At 36.5% G+C, this 22,966-nt stretch overlaps 4 protein-coding genes across 11 annotated transcripts; 3 read left to right on the forward strand and 1 right to left on the reverse strand.

The window, feature by feature from the left end:
• Positions 1-1,370: 1,370 nt before the first annotated feature.
• Positions 1,371-6,245, forward strand: LOC108205977 (cysteine-rich receptor-like protein kinase 44). 3 transcript variants are annotated; one of them, XM_017376116.2, is made up of 8 exons: positions 1,371-1,757; positions 2,163-3,041; positions 3,218-3,340; positions 3,430-3,596; positions 3,721-3,931; positions 4,866-5,103; positions 5,217-5,367; positions 5,835-6,245. In XM_017376116.2, exons 2-8 carry the CDS (start codon positions 2,321-2,323, stop codon positions 6,147-6,149), a joined length of 1,926 nt encoding a protein of 641 aa, XP_017231605.1. In that variant the 5' UTR covers positions 1,371-1,757; positions 2,163-2,320; the 3' UTR covers positions 6,150-6,245. The 3 variants fall into 3 exon arrangements, with proteins under 3 accessions (XP_017231605.1, XP_017231606.1, XP_017231604.1); XM_017376117.2 differs by having other exon boundaries at positions 1,372-1,757; positions 2,416-3,041; XM_017376115.2 differs by lacking the exon at positions 1,371-1,757 and having other exon boundaries at positions 1,774-3,041.
• Positions 6,246-6,393: 148 nt separating this feature from the next.
• On the forward strand, positions 6,394-9,649 carry LOC108205976 (cation/H(+) antiporter 15). Its single transcript, XM_017376114.2, has 3 exons — positions 6,394-7,086; positions 7,291-8,295; positions 8,377-9,649. Exons 1-3 carry the CDS (start codon positions 6,880-6,882, stop codon positions 9,541-9,543), a joined length of 2,379 nt encoding a protein of 792 aa, XP_017231603.1. The 5' UTR covers positions 6,394-6,879; the 3' UTR covers positions 9,544-9,649.
• Positions 9,650-10,081: 432 nt separating this feature from the next.
• On the forward strand, positions 10,082-12,512 carry LOC108208446 (GDSL esterase/lipase At1g58430). Of its 2 annotated transcripts, none has more exons than XM_017378975.2 (2): positions 10,082-11,094; positions 11,321-12,512. In XM_017378975.2, the coding sequence occupies exons 1-2, from the start codon at positions 10,218-10,220 to the stop codon at positions 11,554-11,556; spliced, it is 1,113 nt and encodes a 370-aa protein (XP_017234464.1). In that variant the 5' UTR covers positions 10,082-10,217; the 3' UTR covers positions 11,557-12,512. The 2 variants fall into 2 exon arrangements, with proteins under 2 accessions (XP_017234464.1, XP_017234465.1); XM_017378976.2 differs by having other exon boundaries at positions 10,084-11,091.
• Positions 12,513-12,635: 123 nt separating this feature from the next.
• Positions 12,636-18,644, reverse strand: LOC108209538 (uncharacterized). Of its 5 annotated transcripts, XR_010288813.1 has the most exons (4): positions 17,759-18,644; positions 17,264-17,398; positions 15,922-16,132; positions 13,145-13,285 (listed from the first exon to the last, which is right to left on the reverse strand). XR_010288813.1 is itself a non-coding variant. In XM_017380496.2 (2 exons), the coding sequence occupies exons 1-2, from the start codon at positions 18,527-18,529 to the stop codon at positions 13,070-13,072; spliced, it is 987 nt and encodes a 328-aa protein (XP_017235985.1). In that variant the 5' UTR covers positions 18,530-18,632; the 3' UTR covers positions 12,636-13,069. The 5 variants fall into 5 exon arrangements, 1 of the variants encoding a protein (XP_017235985.1); XR_010288811.1 differs by lacking the exon at positions 17,264-17,398 and having other exon boundaries at positions 17,759-18,643; XR_001804654.2 differs by lacking the exon at positions 15,922-16,132 and having other exon boundaries at positions 13,146-13,285.
• Between the last annotated feature and the right edge of the window lie 4,322 nt (positions 18,645-22,966).

A 22,966-nucleotide genomic window follows, 5' to 3' on the forward strand; every position in this document is an offset into this window, starting at 1 on the left:
TGCTTAACTTTACAGGCTTTTGTCTACTCAAATTTAAAGTGTATTGTCTACTCAAATTTAAATGCAGAATTGTCATTTCAACTGTTTGGCTTTATATCAACTCAACTATTCATACTTTATGTCTTGTCCAATTGCTAAATTTTGGATCTAAATTTTCGGATGGCTATATATACCTTGCAATATGTGCTGATATATATCAAGCTAATCAGGTTTGTTTTTGTTTGCATTTTTTTAGTTGGAGATTCCGTTGGAGATGTGGACTATGTCTCACGATGGAGGATATCGGTATGGTCAGGCGACTACAAATATGATTGAAAGTTTCAATGGGCTCTTAAGGTCAGCTCGTTTTCTCCCAGTCACATCTATGATTGAGTATATCTATTATCGTTCTGTCAAGTTGGTTGCAGAAAGGCGCACTCAAACATTGAGTGACCTTCAAGATGGACATACATATTGTAAAAAATCGAGAGAGCTGTTTGAGAAAATAGAAGAAAAGGCTTCAGCCCACAAGGTTATTCCATATAATGAGCAAAAAGGGGTCTTTGAGGTTATTACTGCACGTTATCGAACAACGAATGGATTTTGGAAAGGAGGAAACAAACACACACTAAATTTGTTTCAAGGTTTCTGTTCTTGTGGAAAATGGAGTCGGCATCACTCTCCATGTTCACATATAGTTGCTGCGTGTTTAGTATGTAATCTCGATCGGAAGCAATACATCGAAGGTTATCACAATCTAACAATATTGTATGAAATGTGGAAGTACGAATTTTATCCACTACCCAATCAAGCTTATTGGACGTTTCCACTAGCATACAATTGGGAGATGTATGGTACCCTTATTGCTGACGAAAATCTGAGGAAGAATAGGAAGAAACGTGGACAAAGAGGACAAAGTCAACGTATTCGAACGGAAATGGATAATTCTCAAAGAGTTAAAACTTGTGGGAGATGCGGTCAAGAAGGTCATACAAGACGGAGTCGCCGATGTCCACATCACGGACATTAGTTTTAAAAATATTATGTTGTTTTAAAAATATTATTCTGTTGTATTTTAATTATCAAGTTTAATTTTATTTTAAACTTCTTTGATACAATATTTTAGAATTGTTAAATTTAATATTAGATGTTTGTTTTTTTGTTGATATGTTCAATTAATTTTAATTATAATTGACAATGATTAATTAAGAAAGTGTAGGGTCAATTTAATAAAAAACATGAAACCTAAGTGATATATATGCAAAATGTACATGAGGGGTGCATGTGATTTCTTGTCCTTTTGCTGCATAATAATCTGGTGGGGTCCATATCAAGTCTTGTTTATTTTGGAAAAGGTAAAAGTTGGGTAGTTTGGGAAGAAAGCAACGAATGCGGGTAGATTGGGAAATGGGAATGGAAACATGGGCAGTCAGAGAAAGGCTTCTAATTATTGTGCACAAACATATCTTTAAATTTGAATAGATAGTCTAAAGTCTTCATTTCTTGTGAAATCTTGGACTTGCAATTACAACGTTGGTGTTGAGCATGGAGCTTCTTAGCCTACATGACCAGCCTGCTAGTGATGGCTATACACAAACAGCTCCGCTCCTTGATGGTCTATAAATGTTTTTGGTGCCTTAACATTTTATTGTAATACTTTCAAGGTTCCAGACTGGTCCCAGTCAGCCTTGCCGATCTCTTTAGATCCGGTAATGGAACTAAGCAAACTTATCCAAGCATTTTGGAGCACACAATGCTGACTCGCTTCCCTGGCTCAGGTTTGAACACCTATACTTCTGAATCCTCACATTCAAAGCACCAGATTGTGGTTGGAAACTCCTGCCATGATCATATCTAACACAACATAAAATTGTACTATAACATATCAAAATTTTTAAAAATATGATACAAATATTTTAAAATATTTGTTTAATACTTTGATATGTTTTAAGTAATAAAAGCTCTATTCTAAAAGTTGGTGATTAATCCGATTAATCCGTGTTCCGTAACTTGTCGAATTGATTAAATTTCTGATTAATCCCCGGTCAATATAATTAATTTCTAATTAGTCCTTGTTCCGTGACTTCATTGATTAAATCCGATTCCCGCTTTTTACAATACTGAATCAAAGGCATTACTGTTCTTACATGGAAGTAGTACTAATGTCTCTTTAATTCTACTAGTCATCGCCCAAGTCAACCAACGTACATGAAATGGCCAAGTCCTCCACGGCTCCACTGAGAATTTTCAATAACATTCTTGCTATGAAGTTAACAAGATTATTGCAGATCAATAAAGTAATGAAAATACCTCTTCAAGTAGCTGCAGAGAAAAAAGGCAGATGAAATTTAGCATACCATTTCTGTACCTTGCTATAAATGTCATCGGTATAACGTTTGGACAGCCGCCAGATTTTATCTACTACTCTTGTGGCAGTGACGCAGGTGACAGTACTTACATGACTAACCTCAACAATGTTCTTGATTCGATCTCCTCCAATTTTGTTACATCAAGATTTTACAACTTCTCTTCTGGACAAAATCTGAAGATTGCACATGGGATCGGCCTCTGTGAGGGCAATTTAGAATCAGACACGTGTCGTTCATGTCTGGCTAACTCGGCCATGAAACTAAGACAGCTCTGCTCTAATCGTAAAGAGGCTGTTGGATGGTATGAAAAATGTATGCTGAGGTACTCTAATAACTCAATAATTCATATTCCAGAGAACAAACCAGATTATTGTTTACGTAGCGCAGTTGCAAATTCTGGGGATCACAGTCAATTTAACAGTGCAGTGGAAGATCATATGGCAATTCTGCGAGAACAAGCAGCTAGAAGTAGTTCAAAATTTGCTAACGACAGCATGACTTTTGCAGACAATGTAAAGATATATGGGCTGGTGCAGTGTACTCCGGATTTGACAGTGCAACAATGCAATGAATGTTTGGACAATGTTTTAGGAGTTGTTTCCAGATGTTTACAAGGGAATTTTAGTGGAAAAGCTGCAACACCTAGCTGCAACATTAGATATGAGACTGCAGTTGCTTCGCCACATAACTCAGGTACACATAGAATTTTTCTATGGTGTGTGAAGCCGCAACCTGTCAAAATTCTATCCTGACTTGCAGAAAAATACTTGCTAATTTAATCAATTTGAAGTGCACGGCCCTTGATTTATATGAATATATAAGTTTACCCCTGCTTCACTAAAAGTGTGTCTGCGGTCATTTATAAGCAGGGATAAATATAATAAAGATAATTGCAGTCACTGCAGCGTCTTTAGCAGGAGCTTCACTTGTAGGAGGATTTTGTTGTGTTTATTGTCGACGAAGAAAGTTAAGAGAGGGCCGAGAGGCCAAAGGTATCTATTGGTTATATATAGTGCAAGTAGTAAAATAAATAACTATAACAAAATCTATACTCCTTTAGAATTGTTTATCTGATATGCAGAAATGAGAGAGAATTACCAAGACATCCAGCTACTTGATTTGACTGGAGAGACGCTGGCCGATGAACAAGATGTCCCTTTCATCCCGCTAGCTGTTATACGTGCAGCTACTCAAGAATTCGCTCAGGAAAACAAGCTTGGACAAGGGGGATTTGGTCCAGTGTACAAGGTACACACAACAGTACTATTAACATTTTAACCAAATGCATGTCTTATTGTTTGAACACCAGTAATCGCATCACTCTCTACCACCAAGTATAGCCAAAACAATCATGGTCTAATTCCTCTTGCAGGGAACATTGCTTGATGGGAAGGAAATTGCAGTAAAGAGACTTTCCAGGAATTCTGGTCAAGGAATAAAAGAGTTTAAGACAGAAGTCAGTTTGATTGCTAAGTTACAGCACAAGAATCTTGTCAGACTATTGGGCTGCTGCATGGAGGGGAAAGAAATGCTTCTTGTCTATGATTACATGCCCAATGGAAGCTTGGAAGCAACCCTCTTCGGTTTGAACCTCAAACTTTAGTTAGTTTCTCATTAATTTCAATCTATTTGTTCCATAAAGATTGCTTCTTTTCTATGATTACATTACATCAGTAGCACACATCAGCTCTGCATCAGCAAGATTACCATATTTCCTTCCTTGACATCTTATGCTGCTTCACTTGGTTTGAAGGCTGATATTAGGTGGGGAAAAAAAAAATCAAATTTGAAAGATTAAATCAATTTCTGTTCTTCCCTCCATTCAATTATTTAAATCTGAATTTGGAATTTGGAATTTAAAGGGCGGGGACCTTCAATGCTTATGGACCAGAAGGGTCTCCTTATTTTTTGCAATTTTTCATTACCTTCATTTTGTATTCCATTTTCCCAACCAGCTGAGTGTCTATCTAGGTTTGCGTTTGTATATAGGAATGGATGAAAATGTTTTGTGAACGATAAGAGGTCACTCGGATGATGAGAATAAAAATGAAGAATAAGTTTGTGAAAGAATTGGTTTAGATGACAGAATGAACATAATTAAGATTTTAACAAGAAGGAATGACCTTATTGGAGGTTAATAACATGGTCATGTTCAAGAGAGAACCGTTAGAGAGAGAACCCATGGAACCCTTACCTTATTTCTAGTATTAGTTGGTTCTGCAGCAGAACTTCACATGCAAAAAATGTCAATATCAATGTATTATGTTATAAATTATTTTTGAACACACACAACGATGAAAAAACATGAAAAAAATCATGTATTAGATTCAGTTAGTGGTTCGATGGTTCTATTTTAAGCATTGGTTCTCTCTTGAGCGCGACCCATAGATGCAAATAATCACTGGAGTAGTTGGTTGTTTAATTGATATGAAAAGCACCCCCAGGTTTAATATGTCTGGGAAGTGTTCTTTCTATCTGGTAGAGTGGCTGAAAATGAAACGATTGCTTATGTAATAGATTCAGTTAGCGAGGCACGCCTAGATTGGAAGATGCGACACAGAATCATCAAAGGGATTGCTAGAGGCTTGCTGTATTTACATGAGGATTCTCGTCTTAAGATCATTCACAGAGATCTCAAATGTAGTAACGTTCTGCTTGATAACGAATTGAACCCAAAGATATCCGACTTTGGCATGGCAAGAATGTTTAATACCAATCAAAGTGAAGCTATCACAAGAAGAGTGGTGGGAACATTGTAAGCTTCTTTCCTTTCAATTTTGAACTTGCTTTTTTTATTACAACCTCTGATGATATATTTTACTGTCTGAGTGATATAAAGATGACTGATCCATATTCCCCGATTTATAGCGGGTACATGGCTCCTGAGTATGCTATGCAAGGAACAATTTCAGTAAAATCAGATGTATTCAGTTTTGGAGTCTTACTTCTGGAAATAATTAGTGGAAAGAAGACGAGCCGCTTTCATCTATCGGAACATGGTCAAAGCCTCCTCACTTTCGTATGTTCTATTTTCCCAGAAATTTGTATTTTCTTTGCTAAATACAAATCCTGTGTTGCCATGCACTAGTAGTCTGGTATGCTGGTAACCCTTCATATGTTCTGAGACTGCTGAGCCAAGTCGATTCGAGCTTTTAAATAGCTGAGTTCGACTTTGCATCTGCATTTGAACTTGGTAGATGAGTAGAGTTCAATTTAAGACGAATTGCTCATTTCTACTGAGTTTGTTTATTGTATAAATGTAGCAAGGACTGGTAATGTGGCTTGAATTCTCTGTACAACACTTTTAAAAGTCTCCTTGTACTAAAACCGCAGGCTTATAAGAATCTAAATTCAAGTAAACAAACTTCTTATTGCATCTTATGTAACAAACTTGCTAATTAGATTTTTCAATCAAAAATATTCTTACAGATCTGGTTTCAATAGATAATAAAGCTAATGTGTTTGTTCATTAACTTATATTCTCAGGCATGGAAATTATGGAGCAATAACCATGAGCTGGAGCTGATGGACCCATTATTAGAGGAAACATACGTGGAAAACGATGTGTTGAGGTGCATTCATATCGCTTTGTTATGCGTCCAAGAAGATCCTGCATATAGACCTACAATGTCAGAAGTAGTTTTTATGCTGGAAAATGACATTGTGCAGCTTCCTGAAGCCACAGAGCCTGCATTCTTTCTGGGACGACGAACTACTCAACCTGCTCCTCTCCGAATCGTCCCTAAAGATGTTGGTTCATCTATCAATGAGATCACTTTCTCAGCTCTCTCTCCTAGGTGATGTTAGGAATTGTCCCACATTCGCTCTGGGAGGAGCAGATAGCTAGATTATAAGCAGTCAGATAACTCCACTAGTCCACTAGAATAAGGTCTTTTGGGGTGTGTCCAAAAACAAACCTGTTTGGACTCGAACCAAAACAGACAATATCATACTACTCTGAAGTTAGGCTTAAGTATTAGGTAGGTGAGACACTCTGTGAATCGACTAAAACGTGATTTTGGGTTCTATGGTTACACTGATAAAAGTTTTTGCTCAGTTAAAGAAGCCAATCAGAGACTTGTCGAGTTAGATGCAGTATCAGCATGAGCTTGATGCAAAATTAACTTTAAAAAGTTAATTATAAAAGAATTCAAAACCATTATAAATGACTTTTTCTATAGTATAAAAAGATTATCAGTTGTGCAAAATGATAATTTAAATATAAAATCAAACTAAAACAACTAGATCTATGGTTAGTCTAATATGAAAAAAAGGAAGGCTTCTTACATGTCTCTGTCTTCATCTCCCAAAATTCCCATGTTCTTCGAAAGGCAATGCTCCTCCTCCATTCATCTCTATCATCATCTGTAACATGCTGCTAATCCATCTCAATCTTCGAACATTTCTGTACATTATTCTCCTCGGATAAACCATCAAGATCAACACATCAATACATGTATGTGTGATTTATGATATATCTGATGTTACAACATAAGTGCAACAAGAATTGCAGGGGAGTATATATGAATCGATGGACTCACCTGCCAGCAATAACGCGTCCCGCGTTTGTTCTATTATGGATCATTCAAATTCTAAGGGACTCTGGTTTGGAGACAACCCTCTTATGTTCTATGTTCCTTCACTTCTGCTGCACCTCTCTCTTGTTAATATTCTCACCAAGTGCATTCACTTTTTTCTCAAGCCTCTTGGCCAACCTACCATCATTTCTCAGACTCTGGTAAGCCCATTTTATCATCTTTCTATGTAATTTGTTCTTGTGTTATTGTTTGTCTGATCATTTGATTTTATTGCATTTTGCATGCATGCATGTTGATTGATATGAGGGTGATCCATGCAATGTAACAATTAAGTTATCTAGCATTTTCCTTTAAAGCATGAGATTGTTTAACTGTTGCTTATTTTGGGTGATCATCTTGACCAGGCTGGTGTTGTTCTAGGTCCATCGATACTCGGGCAGAGTACAACATTCTTATCAAATGTGTTTCCTAAGGAAACTCGGATAGTACTAGAGACGACTGCAGCTTTTGGCTTCATGCTCTTTATATTCCTAATTGGGGTTAAAGTAGATCCAATGATGGTTTATAGAACAGGGAAGCAACCTTTGATTATAGGAATTCTGGGGTTCTTTATTCCTTATGGACTTGCTAGTTTCGTTGCATTTCTCCTCCAGAGGTACGCGTATCTGGACCGTGACACCTTTGATGGGATACCATTTATTGTTGCAGTGATGTCTATGACAGCATTTCCAGTAGTTACTTGCTTTCTGGATGACCTTAAGATCCTTAACTCAGAAATTGGACGTTTAGCATCTTCATCTTCTATCATCTGTGATGTATGCAATTGGGCTGTCATGGTGACTAATTATACTGTTAGGCTAGCTGATAAGACCAGATCATTCAGGATAACCATAGGATCTGTTTTCTCCACTCTATTGTATCTGTTTACCATTGTCTATGGAATCCGTCCTGCAGCATTGTGGGCAGTAAGACGTACCCCGGAAGGGAGGCCTGTGAAGGAGCTATACATATTTCTTGTTCTTGTTACTCTTATGATCTGTGGTTTTATCGGTGAACTTATTGGAATTACTGCTTTTGGTGCCTCCTTGGCCTTGGGATTGGTTATACCCGATGGACCGCCACTGGGAGCTGCATTAACTGAGAAACTTGATAGCTTTGTTGAAGTATTCATGCCACTGTTTTTCGTTGTTTCTGGATTACAGACGGATGTTTTTGCCATAAAGCAGATGGACAATGTAGGAGCTATTCAATTGCTTGCATGTGCTTCATTTGTTGGAAAGGTTCTGGGGACTATATTGCCCCCTCTTTGCTGCAGGATGCCAATCCGCGACGCCCTTTCTCTTGCTCTTATCATGAACACGAAAGGCATAGCTGAACTTGGTTTCATGATCCAGATGAAACATATGAATGTAAGTCAGCAGTAAACATTCTTAGTATGTAGTGTTTTCTTCAAGGAATACTAATTTGTTGATATTATTTACAAAATGCAGCAATTGACAGCAGAACCATATACCATTATGGTAATCTCAGTGGTGGTTATAACAGGAGTAATTTCGCCTATCGTGAAATTCCTATATGATCCTTCAAGAAGGTACCTTGCCTACAGGAGGAGGACTATCTTGCACCTCAGACGAAACGAAGAGCTTCGTGTACTTACTTGCCTACACTCTCCAGAAAATGTCCAGGCAGTCATAAGCCTCCTCCAGGCATCTAATCCAACAAAAGAGAGCCCAATTAATCTTGTGGTTCTCCACCTTGTCAAGCTCATTGGTCGCGCCAGTTCTCTACTAGTCCCATACAGGCAACGCGAAAAGCCTTCATCAAAACGTTCAGAATCAGAACAAATATTCTCTGCATTCAGAAAGTATGAACAACTCAACCATGGCAGTGTATTTGTAAACAATACTTTTAAAGGAATTTCGCCTTATGCAACAATGCACGACGATGTCTGCTCCCTCGCCCTTGAAAAAAGATCAATTCTCATCATCCTCCCTTTTCACAAGCAGTGGATATATGGGGAAACAGTAGAAACCTCTCATGCATTCAGGAACTTGAACAAAAAGGTCTTGGATAAGGCTCCTTGCTCTGTCGGGGTCCTTCTTGATCGCGTAAAACAGAAGAACCCCAGATACGTATTGTCAGAGCAGTTGTTACAGAAAGTAGCTGTTCTCTTCTTTGGGGGTCCTGATGATAGAGAAGCCCTGTCATACGGCCAAAGAATGTCAAGAAACTCTACTATCGAGCTCCATTTAGTCCGATTCATTACTTCAACTTCACAAAACATCGTGGGAGGGAAAGAACGAAGCAAGATGCTAGACGATAACATCTTGAGTGACTACAAGCACAACACTATGAGCTCTAAACGTGTTTCGTACCAAGAGGAGGTGGTGTCAAGTGGTAAGGATGTGGTTTCATCAACAAGATCAGTAGGTGTTTCTCATGACCTTGTCTTGGTTGGTAGGCGACACGGGGAGTCACTCCTAATGTATCAGCTAAAGAAGTGGAGGGACAAGGGAGAGTTAGGGGAAGTCGGAGAAATACTTGCTTATCCTGAATACAATTGTGAGGCTTCTGTTCTGGTAATGCAACAGCAGACCAAACTATGGGGATTGCAAGACCCCGAGGAGTCGACACACTTAAGAAAATGTGATTTGTAGCATAATTCTCTAACTTGTACACTTGTAGAAAGATTCTGCCAAACATAAACAACCAGAAATCAAGCTTTTGGTCTAAAAATATACAAGTGATGAAGCTCTCAATACATGTAGTATTGTGTATACAGATAGTTCTGAGTCCGGATATGATTTAGTTGAGTTTGGCATTTGGGCAAAAGCTAGCTAAGCACAATCTTTAACATAGCATGTATTAAATTACTAAGATGATGTTTTCACTAGTTAAATCCTTACATCTAAATATTACTATCTTCTTCATAAACAACTACTACTGCAAAAAATAAAAATATAATGGGCCCTTTGGGTGAATTTAGAAGAAGTGACTTCTTTTTTTAAGGAAAGAATTGGTTTAGAAGTGAGAAGTAAGTTAATACTTATAAGTTATTATAAGTTATAAAGGTGTTTGGTAAAGAAGTAAAAGCCCCAAAAGAAGTAGATAGTTCTGAGTCCAGATATGATTTAGTTGAGTTTAGCATTTGGGCAAAAGCTATAGCATAAGCACAATCTTTAACATAGCATGTATTAAATTACTAAGATGATGTTTTTACTAGTCATCAAAAGATTACTGTCTTCTTCATAAACAACTACTACTGCAAGAAATGACTTAAAAAATTTTACATACTAATCCAACAATAAGCTACAAAAGATTGCTGGCAATTATGCAGACCCCCCTTCTCCTCTTCTTGGCTACACTTCAACTATTCCAAATCAATACAATTACATGTAATGGTGATAAAGATTTACTTAACATTACAACTGTTCTGGTTTTTGGAGATTCATCTGTCGACACGGGGAACAACAATTACCTGACCACCTTTGTCAAGGCAAACCATAATCCCTATGGCCAAAATTTTCCGGGACAAGTTCCCACAGGCAGGTTTTCAGATGGAAAGTTAGTGCCCGATCTCCTAGTCTCGACACTAGGAATCAAGGAAACAATTCCGCCATTCCTGCAACCAAATTTATCCCGCTTTGAACTGATCTCTGGTGTAAACTTCGCGTCAGCTGGAGCTGGATACGATGATTTTACAGGTTCAATCTTTGATGTGATCCCCTTGTCGCAACAATCAGGGTATTTGAGGCAATATTTTGAGAAACTTGTGAGCCTCGTAGGGGAAGAAGAGGCTCGGATAATAATTAGTAGAGCCCTGGCTCTAATTAGTGCAGGGACTAATGATTTTCTTTTTAATTATTATACCATGCCAATAAGAGAGCTTCAGTTCAATATCAGCAGCTACCAGAACTTTGTGCAGACGAGGCTCAAAAGCTTCCTGCAAGAATTGTACAGTCTTGGACTGCGGATCATGGTTGTAACGGGGCTTCCACCCATAGGCTGTTTGCCATTTCAAAGGGCTCTTGCGAGGGAGGTGATCAATGGATGTTTACAGAATCAAAATCAGGATTCTATATTATATAATGACAAGCTCAAAAAATTATTGCAGAATACGCAGAAAGATCTTCAAGGGAGTAGACTTGTTTATTCTGATATCTACAAACCAATTATGAAGATGATTGACAATCCCCAGAAATATGGTAGTAAGAGCTCTTTTTCAGTCTTTTTCTTCTTTTCCCAGAACATATGCGCCCACACACACGCACACATAATCACGGGTGAACATCCGTTAGGAATAGGGTAGGCTAAAGTCCCGACTGAACCTCTAAGATTCAGTATTGAGGTACTATGAGACATTTATAACTTGTAGTCAATGAATTTAATTTGAAATTAACGTCTAATCCACATTTTAATTACACGTGTAAACAGGATTTGTGGAAACGAGAAGGGGGTGTTGCGGGACAGGAATATTTCTGGAAGCAGGACCTTTGTGCACCGCAACAGCTTCAATGTGCTCAAACTCTTCAAAGTACTTATTTTTTGATAGTGTTCATCCCGGGCAAGAAGCATATCAGTTCATTTTCAAGTACTCGTATCAAACGCTGGTTCAAAGATACTTAAAGAACTCGACTGAGGAAGACTACCACATTCATGATCCAAAATAGTTTAGATTATAGAATAGAGGAGAATTTGTATTAATATTTTGCAGACAAATTGGCATAAGCTAAAGTTCTAGATATCACCCGTAGAGATAGGTTCAAGTTAGACATAACAGATGTTACCAACTATTCTTCTTTAAGTTGTAGACAGAGCAAGTTTACATAATTCCTTTTGTTGGAGGATGAAGCTGCTGCTAATTCAGGGAAGGGGGTCTGAGAAATGATACTATCTTTACAATTTCCGGTAAATACATGAAAAACAGCCTTGGGATTTACTGTCCCTCTTGAAACTGAACTGCATAGTACCTACATGATTCTGATTCAACCAACTCAAGCTTTACAATGCTGATCATACTATATTTATATGTTGGAAAATTCATATTCACATTTTCCAGGATTCACTTTTATTTAAATTTTTATGGCTAATGGGATGGTTAACTAAAAAGGCAAAAAGAATTAACCTGGGTTAATGCCCCATTACCAAAAAGTATTAACCTGTGCAAAACCTTGCTATACACTTCAAATAAGTTAATGCCCCATTACCAAAAAGGCAAAGAGTATTAACCTGGGTTAATTTACCTCTAGTTATTATTTTTAATCAAATTAAAAGACTCAGCTATTGTCTGAAAAAATTTCGATTTAACTGTTGGTACAGATAAAACTGAGGGGAAATGAAAAATACCGTTCCATAAACTATAAAGGGAGAACCAAGTATGAGAAGATGACATGTCAGCAAGAAATAAATATCGGTCATGTTTGCTCCTCCATTTTATTTAAATTTCGGAAAAAACATGTAATATGAATTTTTAATATCTTATTTGCAGAAATTAATCATTTATTTCTGGAAAAAAAAATACACTATTCATGTCAAATAAGTAATTTATTTCCAAAAAATAAATAAGTCAAACAGCAGTAGAAATTTTTCTTTATCTAAAACTACTATAGGTAGAACACTAGGACCTTTAAGATTAATCCTAAAGTTCAATCATTGCATTCCATTTCTTTCCGGTGTCCTCGACCAAACACAAGACCAGACTTAAACTGTAATAGTCAAATCATCAGAAAACAAAAAAAAACACAAAAAGTAAGTATGTAAAGTGCATTCCATTCTTGCCATAATTATTCCAACCAATCATTTAACATAGCTCAAGGATGTTTCAAAATTTGGGTTGTCCACTTCACAGATGAAGCTTTAACAACTTTTAACAATCAAAATTGTAAGCCTAAATCTTTGCAAGGTCAATATTTCCGAGGCAGGAAAGTGGAATAGAACACCTATATTGCTATTCCAGCACTAAATAAATAAGAATTTACGAGGACAACAGCTTATAGATTACAAATAAATAGAAGCAAACTCACTGTGGTTATCTGCTCATCACCATGGTTATGCCGACAAGAGGAAGGTTTGGGAAATTATTCATGCGATTTGCTTGACCACCATCTATATTTGATCTTCTAGTAATTCACAGTATCAGTGGACATAACAGCCAGAGAAGAAACTATTACCATTCTTCATGCCTCAGGTACCTTTGCTAATATTGCTACTACAATTGACATCTTGGAAAAACGCTTTTCCTGCTTCATATGTAGACCAACAAATAGCAGCAGCAGGAGCGTGGAAGAGCATCCTGGGCATCCATCCCCTCATTAATCCCATGTATCCATCCTTTTTCAGTATAGTTTCGACGACATCTCTTATTGAACCACTCTTGAATCTATCACATCCACAGACACCCTGCATTCACATTAAAGTTTGTGTAAAGTTTAAAAAGATGTTTTACTAACATAACACTGGAATCAGTACCATGTCAGATATTCCCTATATGATGTACAGTACACTCAGACACCCCTTATAAAGAGCACTTCCTTTAAAATATATTACCTGCTTTATATATTTTAAGGACTAATTTGTTTCGGCCGTATTACTCGTGTCAGATTGTTTGACACTCACAAATGACACATTCTGGTCCTTCGACTGAAATTTGGACACTTTTATCAATTGAAGGACTGCTTGTGGGATGAATTTAGGATGGGGGGATAAGAGAGGACAATAAATAAATATAGAAGAGGCGAAAGCGCCATCAAGATATTTCTGTAAAAACGTGTATTGATGAAATAATCTAGCATAATACATTAGAGGAGTTTACAAAGGCCTATACGAAATCATGCCTAGATTGAATATATTTTCAAATATTTCCTACAATATTTTGTCCATTAAACTTTTTTTAAGACCAAAATAATGTTTTTCTATATTGTAAAATATATTTAGTCAACACCATGGTTATTACGGTGCCAAGTCAAGCCTTGACACCCGAGACTAGTTGACAAGTCGCCCGACTAGTCGTAAAAGGTTGACGAGTCTATCATATACATGTATTTACTAGATTTAATATATAATATAAATAAACACATGAATCATTTTTTAAATCAAAAGTAATGAAACAAGTTTGAATTAAGCCTGGTCACAACATGATAACTTCCAAATACCAGATATCAGACATGTAAGAGCATATATAAGCATAAGTGATGACAAATGTCTGAGCAACATAATCATAGTTATAACTGCGCCAGGGCGCGCCTTAGGGTCCTCGACGACCCTCCATATCTTAGTGAAGATTAGTAGTCAACTAGTCGTCTTCAACCATGGTCAACAATCAGATCCGTGGTATACCACCCAGGCTGAGCAACATAGCTTATAATCTATTAAACATCATAGTAGTTCTATGTAGCCTATCAGCTTACACAGCATACATCCATATTATCATATAAATTCTTGTGGATTGGTGAAACAAGCATGATTGAACTCTTGTGGATTAGTGAAACAAGCACTATAATTTAAGAAAATTGATCATGGAAGTTTAAATGTAAATGATATGAATATAAACTTGGATGATTCAGCAGTGGAAGAATCACTACCCTATGGGGTTTCCAACTGCAGAAGGGAGAATATGATAAATTGCACCCTGTGAAAGGAGCCCAAGACTTAATTTAATATTGAAAAATATGTTAATTATCAAATCTTGTCTAATATGTAGGGATTACATTACTTTTGGGGAGAATAAAACGCTAATGGACTAGGGCCCAAAACAATTAGGCTTATTAGAAATAACCTACTAATAAATTACTGCCCCAACATATTAAACACACTGATAAATACAATATTTCCCTCTAGACTAACTATAGTTAAACTCCTGACAAAAGAAACTATAGTTAAACTGATTATACATATATAAAGGTTCTTCTTTATGTTCCCTAATGTTCCTCAACTTCTAATTTACTTGGCACTAGACTGCAGATGATAAATAATATAGTGCCTCTTCTTGAAGAGAGTAGAATAGATAATAAGGGCTTGTGTTTATGAGTGCACGCACTTTAGGTGGGCTTTTTGCAAAAGTACCAGGCTCCAAAAACAAATATTCAAGAATATGGTGCAACCTCATATGCAAATGGTTGCAACTTGAAAAGCAACTGCTTTCAACCAGCATTACAACCTCATATGAAACTTTGACGGTATTTTCGAAAATAAGTTTGAAAACATGGGTATTTTGGCATGGGCTAGTGACAGTTAAAGACCCATCCTTTTTGGTTGCTTGGGTCCTGGCATGTGAACCAGACACTGGTAGTAGCCGAACACGTAGGTTGCCAGTATCAAACAAATAAGCAGCAGACTAAAATTACTTTATCCTGAACAACTTGAAAATTATAACAATTTTTTTTTTACAGATTGCCATACTAGAGTGTATGTCACAGGCTTCAATAATTATCTTAATAGGACAGAGCACTGAACACAAAGTTAATGCGCGGGGAAGCTTTTAAGCTATGATTCATACCCATATTATGCTTTGGATAGATGCACCATTTTCATACCATCGTGTCACTAAGTAAATCCTCCTCTATTAACAACTTAAGGGCAAGGATAATATTCAACTAAATAGTTCTAACTAGGAACTCATAGACGATAGATGCGGGATGCGGCTAATATGCAAGGTAAACATATCTGCCAATCCTACACACTGCTTTGACTACATACAATATTCAATATACTCTTTCTCAAACACTGAAAACTGTTAAATCTTCTCTAACGAGTCTCATGAATGTTTATCCTCAGTATTCAATAAGACTATGAAATAGGGAAAAAAAAAAAAAGCTAACCAAATCCATATAGCATATAGCATCTGTCATCAAAACTTGACTGGCAACAAAAAGATTTTACTTCTTTATTATAAACTATAAACAAATATCCTGGGCATAAATTTTTAGAGGATGACTTGTAATGATAACCTTGTTCTCTATTAGAGAAAGAGGTATGGATTTTAATTTATTTCGATGAATTTGGACTGGACTTATCTTTTTAAGTCAATGATCTCATACATATCAGCAGGGGGGCTTTCTTAGCAATTTGAAATCATCCTCACTTTCCATTATATCAAGATCTAATGCTAAGGACCGACCAAGACCAGCTCCACGGCAGAGGGTTCTATGACAAGCCACGGGTGATTGCTTATCTGCTCATTTTCTGGAAGCTAGACTTTCCAAGCAATTGAAAGTGCCTTCCAAAGAAAAGGTCTGGGACACACACATGCTACAATGGCAAATACAGTGGCAGGTTTTCATCAGACAAAACACTAAGTGAAATTCCAATAAAATAGAACCATCTTATCAACACTAGAAGGGCAGCAGGAGATATTTATACTTATAAACTCCTTTAAACAAGTATCACCAACCGTGGTGAGAATAGTTTCTAGCAATTAATTAGGTACTTGGGGATTAACCAGATGCATCTCAAAATCTTAATATTATATTCATATGATTATTTTTCTTGTACAAGTAAAAAGCCATAACATGAAATCAAACAAATCATATAAAAGATAGAATACAAGCTCATATCACCCTAAACAAACTCATATGAGAAAGAAGTGACTACTTATCTGATTCTCTGTGTTCGGCTTTTTTTATCAAATAGGTTTAGATATAGTTATAGTAAATCAAATACTAGGTAAAGCAAAATCTTAATTTGCAGTTTTGGTATTTTACCCTCAAGTTTTACTGATTCTTTCAGGTTTGACTGAGCTTATTCACCTATTTACAATTCCCACTTAACCTCGCCTAATTCCGAGAAGATGTGAAATTGCCCGATTTTTCAAAAAATTCAGGTGTTTACTCCTGCCTTCTAGGCTGCCTTCAGAAAACTGGTACTTATAGGAGAACTATAAAGAAATGCAGCCTTTCTCTATCAGAGATAAAGGAAAGAGGTTCTTTCCTGTTTAATGAATTTGGCGACTGGTATTATCTCCATCAGTCATAGTTGGGCTTTCTTGCCAATCAGAAGTCATACTCACTCGGTTATGTCAAGATCTAACGTTTTGTATTATACCAAGCTAAACTCTTTAGCAGAGCGGGTAAAATGGATGAAGGAAAGGAAACATGCAGTCCCATGTGATTGCTTAGTCTTAATTGTAGCAAGAATTTTTAAGCAACATAAAGTGGCTTCAAAAGAAAAGGACTGGGCCACTTCATGCTAAAATAAAGATTACAATGGCAGGGTCTCATCATATGATAAGCAAAGTGAAGCCAGTTTTTAGCTCTCATTAAATCACCCTTCCTATGCAACCCAATTTATAAGCTAATTATATGTTACTTAGTTGGAACTTAAAAAACACCTACTATATTGCCTAATTAGACAAAATTCGATCCAAAATAAAAATATGCTTACCATAAAGGTCTCTCATTATTTAAAGTTCTTTCTGATTTCATCATCGCAAACACATGAGTCTCCCACACGAATGGCTCAGTTAGTTGCCTAAGTTCCAATATCCCAAAACCAAAGGTCTAGTATGGTATGCATTACCTATTCCAATCAGAAAAATCTCTAATTAAACAGCAAAATATGGGAATAATATTCTAATTCCTAGTAACCGGATGCTAGTGGAACACCAACCCCCCCCCCCCCCCCCCCCCCCACACACACACACACACCCCTAAAACAATGTCAAGCAATTCCAATACAATTGCATTAGTTACATTTCAGACACATAGATTCCTTCCACAAGAATCATATTCATAAGCTAATATCATTAAAAATTTCACTTTGACATAACCAACACACACTAAATAATCCAATCCGAGATACTCTAAGCATAGATTAGCCAAAAATCGGAACTTACAAATACACAAATCTTAAAACCACCAGTTGAAGACAGCACATTACCTGACACTGCAATTGAGTCTTCACCACATCAAGCGGAGTGGTCACCGCAGCTGCCAATGCCCCAGCAACCGCCCCAGCTGTAGCATGAACCACCAACCTCTCATCCTCCGCACTCTCAGGCGAAACCTCACTCAACCCCTTCTTCATAGCCTCATAAGTACTAAAATGCACAGCCGTAAACGGAGCATTCATCAACACCGTCGTCCTATACGACGCATAAAACGCCCTATACCCCTCCTCCTTAACAACCCTCCTAACACAATCCACCACCCCCTTATACGGACTACTACTCAACTGCAATCTCTGCTTCACCATATCCATCGGCGTAAACACCGCATCACTCGCCACCGTCGCCGCCACCCCCGCCCCCGCATGCCCCAACGCATTACCCCCACCACCATCCTCCACCGTGAACCTCCTCTTAAAATTCTCGTAAACCGAAAAATACACAGCGTGAGCCGGGCCAGCGCCGAGACCCATGGCAGCAATCCCCCGGTACAACCCAGCAGTCCCCTGAGACTTAAGAATCGTTGTAAGCGCCTGCGAAAGAGACGCCGACTTAATCGGACAAGACCCAAGTGCTTGCATTTGGGTCTTGACAGTATCAACAGGGAACATGGCCATGTGCTCTATCATGCCGGCGACGGAGCCGGCGACCATGAATTGCCAGAAGTGAAGGCCGTCGTGAGACGGCGGCGCCACGGTGATTGTGGGGTGGAAATCGGGTGGCTGAGGGACTGGCAAGAGGTCTCTGGTGGTAGCTTCTGCCATTAGGGTTTGGGGAAATTGGGGACAATTGAGGTTGGTTGGGTTGTTTTAACACACTTTTAGATTCAGTTTATATATGTTATGTTGCGTGTGTATGTAATAAGCGAAACTAGACTTGGGTAACACTGTTATTTCTGAATTCTGACAACCGATGAGATAGTTGTGTTTTCCCTATTTCACACATAAAGTCAATACTATAACGGTTTTTCTATGGTGTGCCCATAGGCACACATTAAGCACTAAAATTTATGAAATTGGAGGGTTTCTATTGACTTACCTTCTTTAATAATGGTGGACCCCCTGCAGTTACAACAACCACACCAATCAAAATCCTCCATTTTTATTAATGTTAGTGCTTAGCATGTGCCCATGGGCACACACTAGCCAAACCGATACTATAATGCTTGATACTCTTTAATAATAGTACTATAATCTTTTAAATTTACTGAATTAAACATGTAACGTAAGGTAAGATGTTCATAATTTTGGAATTAATGTAATTCTGAATGAAATTAATTGTCTGAGATCCTTTCGTCCTTAAAAAGGATTGCAGCGGATTTTTTTTTTTTTTTTTTACAATGCAGGTTTATATGCCTTACAAATCATCAATCATCAATATACTTATATATAAGTATATTGACGAGGGGCGTCTAGGTGGCGCCTCTCATATCGCTCCGTTCTATTTTTCTAATTTTCTGAAATTTTTGGATGAAAAATATCAAAAATTAGAATTATCTTTTTTAGTTTCAGGTATATTAGAAACAAGTTTCAGAATCTGATTTTGTTTCAGATTATTTATGGAATATAATATCTTGAAAGTTTTAATCTGATTTTGTTTCATATTATTTAATTATGGGAAAGACAGATTATTTATGGAATATAGTAGTTTGAAAATTTTAATCTGATTTTGTTCAGATTATTTAATTATGGGAAAGAGTAGCAAACAAGTCTCTCTGCAACTATAAATACCCGTATAGATCGTAGGATTTTGGATCATCTAAACACAATCTCCTCTTGTGGCCAAAAAAAAAAAAAAAAAAAAAACACAATCTCCTCTCTCAATACCATAGACCTACCTCTTTTTGGTGATAGTTCTCTTACTCGATTTTTAAAGGAGAAGCGAGGGGCGTGTAGGTGGCGCCTCTCACATCGCTCCGTTCTATTTTTCTAATTTTCTGAAATTTTTGGATGAAAAATATCAAAAATTAGAACTATCTTTCTCTTGCTCGATTTCTAACTCGGAGGTGCCGTTTTTCTGCAACGATAAGTGAAGGCTGTTTATACAGTATTAAAAAAACAAAAGTTGTTGCAAGCAAAGGTAGTTATATACCGTTATATTGGAGTCGACAAATCCAAATATGGGAAAAGAATATAGTCTTGACATGATATTGAAGGTAGTTATAGATCATTATATTGGAGTGACAAATCCAAATACGGGAAAAGAATATAGTCTTGACATGATATTGATGGTTGATATCAACAAAACAAACTATTAGTGATGTATGTTTGTTGGTTATTTTTTTATAATATTTGTTTTGTTCATCGGACATGTTTGTTGTTGTTAATTTTTATATGATTTACTTTGTATACTAGAAAAAATTATTCATGCATTATCTGTTTGCTCCGTTGAAGCAACTTTTAAGAGGATAGTTATAGACCGCTATTTCACAGATTTAAGTTAGATGTTTTTGTGCACAATCAATCCAAAAAAAATTGGAGGAATGTGACAATGTAAAAACATGATTACTTTTAAAAAAAAATATTAAGATTCGTCATGCTTTAAATTGTTAATTACATGTATAAATTTATTTTCATTTTTTCAGCATTAATTATAGTCCAATTTTGCAATTTTATATATTAGTATTGGTATTATAACAAGATTTTTATAATATAAATTTATTTTATCCTACAAATATTAACTTTGAAACATTAATATACTTTTTATTGACAACCACAAAATTATTTTATTCTACATATATTAATATTGAATTATTAATATAATTTTTATAGGCCGCCGCAACGCGCGGTTTTTCAACTAGTTAGTATCTGTTCTAATAATTCTCGAGGTGAGCTACAGTCGAACGCGGGTGACCCGGGACAACAGAGGATAAACCCACCACTGGGCTATCCAATCGTGCTCCGATTGCAGCGGATTATTTAACTGAATTAAGTTAATCAAGGTTGTCAATGGAGTTATTATATATATATATATATATATATATATATATATATATATATATATATATATATATATATATAGGGGGCTTCTCAGCGAGGAACTAGTCAAATGGGTAACCTAGGAACTCTATTTTAAAACATGCTGGTAGCGGTTGCAAATAGTGCTGTTCTGTGATGTGATTGCAGTTACTTGTATGTTATAAACTATTCTATGTGTTATGTACTGTACTCTTAACAATATTATATACTAAAAATAATAATATTATGATGTTATGTATTTATTTTAGTATAATATTATTTTATTTTTTTATTTTTTTCTAAATGCTTAGAGTACTGATAAATGTGCTTCTGTATTATATATATAGAATACATTCATAGTATTTAAAATTCTATATATTTTAATATACAGGACTCTAAAAAACAATTAAGAATACAAAAATATTCTAATAACTATATATAAAATTTAATAAAAAAAATACAGAACATAGAACATACAGGATATATTTTAACTTTGTTTGTATACTGTATTTTTTATAAATTATGTGTATTTATTTGTTTTAATACATGGAAGAATCAGATAATTTACAAGAATGCAAGTAACCTATGAAAAAAATTATACAATAAAATATTTAAAAAAAAAGGGAATACCGAACTCATGTTGGCAGTTATATATTTTAATTATTTAGTGTTCTGTATTTTCTGTTCTGGATTTTCTTATATGTTCTGTATTTTATTTTTCATGTATTTCAATTTTTGTTTTTTGTTTTAATATATTTTTATGCCTTTTATTTGGTTTTATGAAATATGTTGTAAGTTCTTAAAATTTGAAGATAGTTTTCTAAACTTTGTAAACATTATATTTTAATATTGATAGTATGATTTAATAGAACTCAAAAAAATATATATGATAGCAAAATAAAAATATAAAATATATTAATAATATGAAATACAAAACCAAAATTAAAAATCATTCATATGTGCACAGATTAACATATACAGGTTATAGCAGTTACACAAAAGTGGGTACGCATAAGCAGTTAGAGTAGGACAGATATTGTGTGGCTGAGATTGAAAGTTCCTAGGTTACCACGATAGAATAGTTCCTCATTGCAGAGGCGGATCTTAGAAGGGGCAAGAGGGGGCAACTGACCCCCCTTAATTTTTATTTTTTTTAATATTATACATATTTTTAGGTTGTAAAATTGAAATTGACCCCCCTTAATTTTTTTGTGACCCCTTTTATTTTTTTTTTACAAAAAAATTGACCCCCCTTAACTTTATAGTCAGATCCGCCACTGCCTCATTGAACCATCCCTTATATATATATATATATATATATATATATATATATATATATATATATATATATATATATATATATATATATATATATGTTGTGGCCGATTATGTATATCATATGAAGGGGAGGACGCGCCCTCCCCGGACATGACCCGGGAGGTGCGGTCTCTTGTCCAGTAAGAGGAACCTGAAGACAAGGAAGAGGAAGGACGCGTCTCCTCGCGAAGGACGCGCCCTTTGACTTAAGAAGTGGCATAATTGTGAATGAATGGTGATTGAGAGAGGATGAGTGAGTCTCCGTGACGACCCTTCCGAGGGATATGAAGACCAGTTACCAAGCTCATTTGGTAGTTATCAGGCTCATCTGATAGTTCCCGGGCTCATCCGGGCATGATCTACAATCCTCAATCCTGCTATCTGCCGAGTTAACCCTCGTGTGGGGGCTTGAGGTGATCATGATTCTTGAAGGCCCTCCGGGGTAATGCGAAGGCCGATCATATGTCTGAATCCTGTATTCTGGTGAGTTAGCCCTCATTGGGGGATTGAGACGATCGTGTAATGTGGCTCCTTGTCTACCTTGTTTGAAGATGAAGACCTCTCCGGGAGGAGAGGACATGTCCCTGCACCTCGAGGGGTTAGTCATGGCTCTCCCAGATAACTTCTCCATAAGAGTCGTGGTAGATGCTATCTCTCGTAGTGGAGATATCGTTGAATCCGTGATCTATTTGGATTAGGAGTCTGAGGTAGTCATACTCAAGACTAATTCTAACAGGGGTAGGACTCTCCCAAGATGGGCCTTCGGCCTATCCCCGACATTATCGCCAAGAGGCCTAGTCCTGATCAAACTAGGACTCCTGGTTCCATAGAACTACGTATGGCTTGATCCCCTATATAAAGGGGTACGTAGGCACATCAGGGGGATATATCGAGAGTTGTGAGAACGAGAGCAGAAATATATTCCCT

This window comes from Daucus carota, chromosome 2, assembly GCF_001625215.2.
Source record: "Daucus carota subsp. sativus chromosome 2, DH1 v3.0, whole genome shotgun sequence".
Lineage (NCBI taxonomy): Eukaryota > Viridiplantae > Streptophyta > Magnoliopsida > Apiales > Apiaceae > Daucus > Daucus carota.

What these genes read in the sequence shown, in the direction of transcription:
- LOC108205977 (XM_017376116.2), top strand. Translation starts at nt 2,321, where the DNA reads ATGAAATTTAGCATACCATTTCTGTACCTTGCTATAAATGTCATCGGT. An exon ending in AGAGGGCCGAGAGGCCAAAG is followed by an intron (nt 3,341 to 3,429) that starts GTATCTATTGGT and finishes TCTGATATGCAG; the next exon opens with AAATGAGAGAGAATTACCAA. An exon ending in AGAAGAGTGGTGGGAACATT is followed by an intron (nt 5,104 to 5,216) that starts GTAAGCTTCTTT and finishes CCCGATTTATAG; the next exon opens with CGGGTACATGGCTCCTGAGT.
- LOC108205976 (XM_017376114.2), top strand. Translation starts at nt 6,880, where the DNA reads ATGGACTCACCTGCCAGCAATAACGCGTCCCGCGTTTGTTCTATTATG. An exon ending in CCATCATTTCTCAGACTCTG is followed by an intron (nt 7,087 to 7,290) that starts GTAAGCCCATTT and finishes CATCTTGACCAG; the next exon opens with GCTGGTGTTGTTCTAGGTCC. An exon ending in TCCAGATGAAACATATGAAT is followed by an intron (nt 8,296 to 8,376) that starts GTAAGTCAGCAG and finishes TACAAAATGCAG; the next exon opens with CAATTGACAGCAGAACCATA.
- LOC108208446 (XM_017378975.2), top strand. Translation starts at nt 10,218, where the DNA reads ATGCAGACCCCCCTTCTCCTCTTCTTGGCTACACTTCAACTATTCCAA. An exon ending in CAATCCCCAGAAATATGGTA is followed by an intron (nt 11,095 to 11,320) that starts GTAAGAGCTCTT and finishes ACGTGTAAACAG; the next exon opens with GATTTGTGGAAACGAGAAGG.
- LOC108209538 (XM_017380496.2), bottom strand. Translation starts at nt 18,529, where the DNA reads ATGGCAGAAGCTACCACCAGAGACCTCTTGCCAGTCCCTCAGCCACCC. An exon ending in AGACTCAATTGCAGTGTCAG is followed by an intron (nt 13,286 to 17,758) that starts GTAATGTGCTGT and finishes ATGTGAATGCAG; the next exon opens with GGTGTCTGTGGATGTGATAG.